Genomic DNA, 5,781 nt, shown 5'->3' with positions numbered 1-5,781 from the left:
TCACCTTGGAGCCTCATTTCAAGGTGGGTTTCAGACAGGCACCTTTAGATGACCTTGCTGTGGCTCCTGCACCCACAAGGAGTCTTCACTTGGAAGCAACAAGAGGATGGAAACACCAGGCACAGGGCCCCACCCCTGAAACGGAATTAATTCCTAAAAGGTACCAAGGTCAGGCACCATAACTGGATTAAAATTCTGTCACTTGGGGGGTGAACCAATGGACAGAAGATCTTTCTTTCCTCTATAAAAAAAAAATTGTCTTTAATTGGAAAGCCAGATTTAAAGATTGTCTTTAACCTATTCATGAACGCAAGACACTAGGGACCAAGACTTCACACACATACATAGCCACTGACAGGATTAGATCTTTGCGGTTCTTTTCTGTATCATGGTTCTTAAAACACAATGGTTTTACCTTTAGGGTCATGGTTTCCTAGACAAAGGTGAACAGCACACTGCTTTTGTGAGGTTTCGTATACACTGCATGGGTCCAGCCTGGCTGAAACCACTGCTGCTCTTTTGGAGTGTGCCAACTACCTTGAAACATGCAAATCTGGTTAGAGTCAAAGTTCTAATTGTTTGCCAGTATAAGTTTATTTTTCATTCATTCTCACACAGTAAGGCAACCTGCATTGTGATCCAGTGACTAGAAGGTTTCTTTGTTGGCAGATACACTGAAGTTACAAAGTTAGTTGGTGAATCGGTAGTCAAAACTCTGGACCTCTTAAGTGTCTGGTAAACTGGGCATTCAAAAGTATACTGCGCTGCATCTGTCCGCCCTGAAGAATCTGCTGTTTCTGTAGAAATCTTTTTAAAAGAAGAAAAAAGTCCAATAGTCAAATTATGTAGTTCATGCAAACCAGTAGCTCGTGTTTTGCATAAGATAGGTTTAGGGAATTTGTTATAAGATGGTTCATTTGTTATAATACGGTAAGTACATATGGAAATCATGTCTGGGGAATGTTCAGCATTATGGAAGTAGGCATTTGTGGTGCCGCTGGTTCAGCTGGCACCCCACATGAACTGTGTATCCTGACCAACTTCCCATCCAGCTCTACTAAGGTGCCTGGGAAAACGGTGGAGGATGGCTCAAGAGCTGGGCCTCTGCCACCCATATGGCATACCTGATCCAGCCCAGGCCTTTGCAGTCAGTTGGGGGAGTGAACCAGCAAATGCAAGACCTCTCTTTCAACTGCCATTAAAGTAAATACATCTCTTCAAAAACATAAAGATGATCACAACTTTATGAGTATATTCCCGAGTAGTGATACTGGCTATAAGCACAGCATCTATTTTGGATTCAAGCTGTATTGTAGGCTTTTTTTTTTTTTTTTTTTTTTTTTTTTTAAGATTGAAAGGCAGAATGACAGAGAGGCTACGTCTGCTGGTGCATTTCCTAAATGGTCTAAACCAGGAGTCTGAAATCACCCAGGTCTCCCATGTGAGTGGCAGGGGCCCCCATGCACTTGGACCATCCTGTTTTCTCCCCGGGAGTGTCAACAGGGAGCTGGAGCTGTCGCAGAGGGGCCGCGACTTGCACCAGCGCTCTGATGTGGGAAGCCAGCATTCCAGGTGTGGCTACACTCCCCACAGCCACCCCATTTGGGAATTACGAATGTTGCTTGTTACCTGAAATAGAGCAACCCTCCCTTGTGCAGCTGTGGAAAACAGGAACCAGAATGGGACCTGTGTTCCTGAGGGACGGCTTGGTGGTCTAGCAGTTCCTGATATACAGCTGGCCAGTTACCTTAGTTGGCAAAAAGTATATGTCTGGGAAATCACAGCACATCTCAAGAGGCAGCGAGTCTTCCAGCGTTTTTTCTTCAGGGTTCCACCTTGCTCCCTCGAGGAAAAAGCCAAATACATGGACCCCATTGGCAGATGGGCTCGAGCCCTGAGGAGGAAGGGAAGTGGTGTCAGGGGCTCTCTAGGCAAGAAGTTGCCCGCCTGGGCTGCCTCCTCAGACAGGCCCACCTCGACCCAAGGTGTGTTGTCTCTGAGTCCTAGGTGAATCCTTTCTGCTTTCCCTACATGGGCACCAAGCAGATCCTGAAGTGACAGGCCATTTCAAGCAGGAAAACACCAAGCTTTTTGGGAGGGAGTGACAACAGTGCCACAGTCAGCACCTGCTGGGATTGCAGCAGTGCCAGCCCCAACGTGGGGGGTCTCTGGTGACTCTTGGGCCTTGGAAATGTTACTCAGATTGGGAAGGGGTCTAGTTCATGGAAAATATGTGCAGGGATTTTTGCATCAAAACAAACTTATCTTTTAGTTCCACTTCTGTGATCTTTGGAGGTATTTTGTGTATTCAGTTTCTGATGAGCCCAACGCTGGCCCTGGGTAGGCAGGGGAACCCCCACATTCTGCTCCGGGTGATCCCTGGTGGATGCCCACCCTGAAGGACTGCCCCCTAGCCAAGCCTGTGCTGCTCAGGAGTGCTCTGCCTTTTCTTGAGTGAGGTTCAGGCATTTTAGTTTAAATAACAAAAACGAGACTGGGCTGCCCAGTACCCCAACAGGTGCCAGTACCCCATGATGGTGATTTGCCTATGCCAAACAGAAGTCTTGTGCCTGGGACAAAGCTTGGGGAATGGATGACCAGACCAACGAGTGATTATCCCTTCCCTGTCTTTTTAAGAACTCCGTACCTTAAAGGCTCTCTTGACTTTGTCCAGCTCCCTGTGGACAACTAGGGAGAACTCCTGGTCACTGGCGGTGTCGTCTTTGGGAATCACATGGTGAGTAAAGGCCAGGGCGTCGACTGAGATGCCCTGGGCCCTCCCGTAGTCTCGGAGCACTGCAGTCAGAAAGGCTTTGGAGAAAACACGCTGTCAGTGCCCTCAGGGGCTCCTGCAGGGCCAGCCACAACCACCCCTCGCATTCCTCCAGGAGGGGAGTCAAGGGACAGAAGACATGAATGTGAGGCCAGGGAGGGCTGGAGCTGGGCTGAGTCTCTGTACCTCCCTCATACCCTGGTGCTGCTGGCTGTCCAGTGGCATGAGCCTCCTGGTAAGTGCAGGCTGTTTTGGGGTTCCAGCACTCCCACCTCTAGCTATGGCTCTAGTTCCTAGGACCCCATCCACTTCTGACTTTATCCTGACTCATCATCATACTTTACCCTCTTGGTCCCAGGAGTGGGGTCCCAGACCCAGGGTGCTAGTCTTTCTCAGGAAGCCACACAAAGTCACACTGGGGCAACGTGAACCCTACAAACTTACAATCACTTTCATGCCCATCCATCTGCTCCCTACTTCAGGAAACGCCAGTGTCTGCTCAGCTCTGCAAGCCAGAGGCCCTAGAAAGTCATATGCAACCTTCCCTTTCCCACACCCCATGTTTCTAAATGTGGAGTCCAGCTCTTGCCGGCAGAATAAAGCAGCTTCCCTAAGGCCCTGGACCCAGTCCTGGTTTCCCCAAGCCCCCTCTTTGGTCCTGCAGCTGTTGAGCATGGCCTCTTCTCCAGACACTTCTGGAGCTGCTGCCCTAGGACAGGGCCAATTCCCTCTGCATGTCTGGCCTAGCTCCTGGACCTGCCGTCTTTCCTGCTTGCATCCTGCATCATCCTCCCTCCATGGGGCTTCTGCTTGGTCCACAGTAAACATGTGGCATCTCAAACGTGCTCTGCCCTTTTGCTCTCTGGCTGGGATTTTCTCTAACAAGACTGGTCCCAGTGCAGAGGTTAAATATTTGACATTTGAAGTCAAGCGATTTTGGCTTAGTTACTTGCTGTGGGTTTTTTTTTTTTTTTTTTTCCTCCAAAGTCATACAACCAGTGAGCATTACTTTGGGTAATTAAAAAAAAAAGGATTTGAAAGTGTCACAGATAGAAGGACACACACACACACACAGGGGAAGAGGGAGAGGGATGGAGGGGGAGAGAATGAACTTGCTTTTGCCGTTTTACCTGTCAAATGACTAGCCACATCAGGGCCAGACTGAAGCCTGGAGCCTGGAACTCTATCCAGGCTTCCCACATGCTTGGCAGGGGCTCAAGCACCCAGGCCATCACCTGCTGCCTTCCTGCGTGCTTGAGCAGGAAGCTAGATTGGAAATGGAGCAGCTGGGTGCTCAACCTGGTGCTCTGATGCCAGATGCTGGTCCCCCAAGCAGCAGTCCAGCCCATTGCAGCACAACACTGGTCCCCAAAAATATTCTTAATTGTTCTGTGCCAAGATTTCTGTATCTGAGAATTGGGTTGATTACAGAAACAAGGCCAAAAGATTGCCTCGAGAACTCAACAGTGCTTGGCTTGGGACACGTGCCATGTAAGTGCTGGTAACTCTTCCTCATTCCTACTTGGGTACTTGTACCTGGCAGCAAGCTTCAAGTTTCATCTTAGAAACTGTCTGGGGCCCGGTCCAATGGGTTAGTGCCTGGGTCCTCACTCGCATGTGCTGGAATCCCATAAGGGCACTTTCATGTCCTGGCTGCTCCACTTCCTTTCTGGCTCCCTGTTTGTAGCCTGGGAAAGCAGTGTAGGATGGCCTAAGTCCTTGGGACCCTGCACCTGTGTGGGAGACCCAGAGGAGGCTCCTGGTTTTGGATCGGCTCAGCTGTGGCTGCTGTGGCCATTTTGGAGGTGAACCAGCAGATGGAGGATCTTTCTGTTATATCCTCTCTGTGAGCTCTGCCTTTCCAATAAAAACTTTTTTCTTTTGAAGCTAATCCTGTAGTGGCCTCTTCCGGCCCTTGGTAAGGCCCCCTTGTTTTATGCCCTTAAATATTGATTCATTCATATTTGAGTTCAGAAAGCCACTCATTCATTTTTCAAATAGTTTTTCCTGGTGTTGGAAGCTACAGTAGGTGCTAGGGACACACAGTGAGCCATACAGACCTGGTGCCTGAAGTCCAAGGCAGCCTCTGGACAAGTTCCCTGACACTGACTTACCACAGACTGTTGGAACTCTCTGGTAATTTCTGCTGGACAACTGTGCTGAGCAGGCAAATCCAGGCCCCAGCACACATTCAGGCATACCTGTGTCTTGGTACAGGGATCCATGCCTAATTAGCCGCAGCACAGAATCAAGTGCATAAGAAGGCACCCAACCCCGCTTCCCTGCACAGGCCTTTTGTGGTGGGAGGGTCTAGTACTGATCTAGTGCAGACTCCATGGCTGAGAGCTGGGCAAAGAACCTGCCAAGGCACACAGTGGCCTGTCTGGGGATGCGAGGAGATGGGCTGGGGGAGGAGGTAGGCGGAGGAAGAAGAGTCCCCTAGTGCAGGCCAGAGGCCGTGGAGATGCAGGGGTGGCCGTCTGGGTTCCTTCTGAAGCAGAGGAGGGCAGCCTTGCCTGGGCCTTGCTGTGCTCACACTCACCTTGCGGAAAGAAGAAAGCGGGCAGCCAGTATCGGGCTGGAAACCCTTCACAGGATCCACTTCCCGGCTCAGCTCTGGGTCTGGAGGTCTGGCTAGATAACGGGACAGACAGCGACCGAGACGAGACGGATCTGATGGAGCTGTTGAAAGGCGGACCCACGTGCGGGCTGTTAGCCCTGAGACGTGGCAGCATCTCCCTGTCCCTCCCAGTGTTCTCCTTCACACTTCACCCCAACTGCCGGCCGATCAGGACTCCTGCCTCTGGGGAGGGGGATGCAAAAAGAGGATCACTGGGCTGCTTGCTACTTGGGTGACAAGTGAGGCAACGACGGTTGTGGGGACAGTTGCAGGGAATCTCACAAACTCCTCTAGGAGGACCCCTAAACGTGCATGTCGGGTGTCTTGTATCTGTGTTCCAAACTCCCTTCCAGCTCAGGTACCAAAGACAGAGCCCGGTACAGGCTGG

At 50.6% G+C, this 5,781-nt stretch overlaps 1 protein-coding gene across 15 annotated transcripts in view; it reads right to left on the bottom strand.

Moving 5' to 3' along the window:
• Positions 1-600: 600 nt before the first annotated feature.
• Positions 601-5,781, bottom strand: part of DNAH14 (dynein axonemal heavy chain 14) — a 230,288-nt gene continuing 225,107 nt past the window's right edge. For all 15 annotated transcript variants that reach the window (XM_058669242.1, XM_058669230.1, XM_058669231.1 and 12 more), the window contains 4 exons: positions 5,316-5,455; positions 2,648-2,811; positions 1,748-1,894; positions 601-807 (listed from right to left, as the gene is read on the bottom strand). In XM_058669242.1, coding sequence (XP_058525225.1) covers positions 601-807; positions 1,748-1,894; positions 2,648-2,811; positions 5,316-5,455 — 658 coding nt within the window. The remainder of the gene's footprint in view (positions 808-1,747; positions 1,895-2,647; positions 2,812-5,315; positions 5,456-5,781) is intronic.

This window comes from Ochotona princeps, chromosome 10, assembly GCF_030435755.1.
Source record: "Ochotona princeps isolate mOchPri1 chromosome 10, mOchPri1.hap1, whole genome shotgun sequence".
Classification (NCBI taxonomy): Eukaryota; Metazoa; Chordata; class Mammalia; order Lagomorpha; family Ochotonidae; genus Ochotona; species Ochotona princeps.
This window is presented reverse-complemented; position numbering and strand designations above follow the sequence as displayed.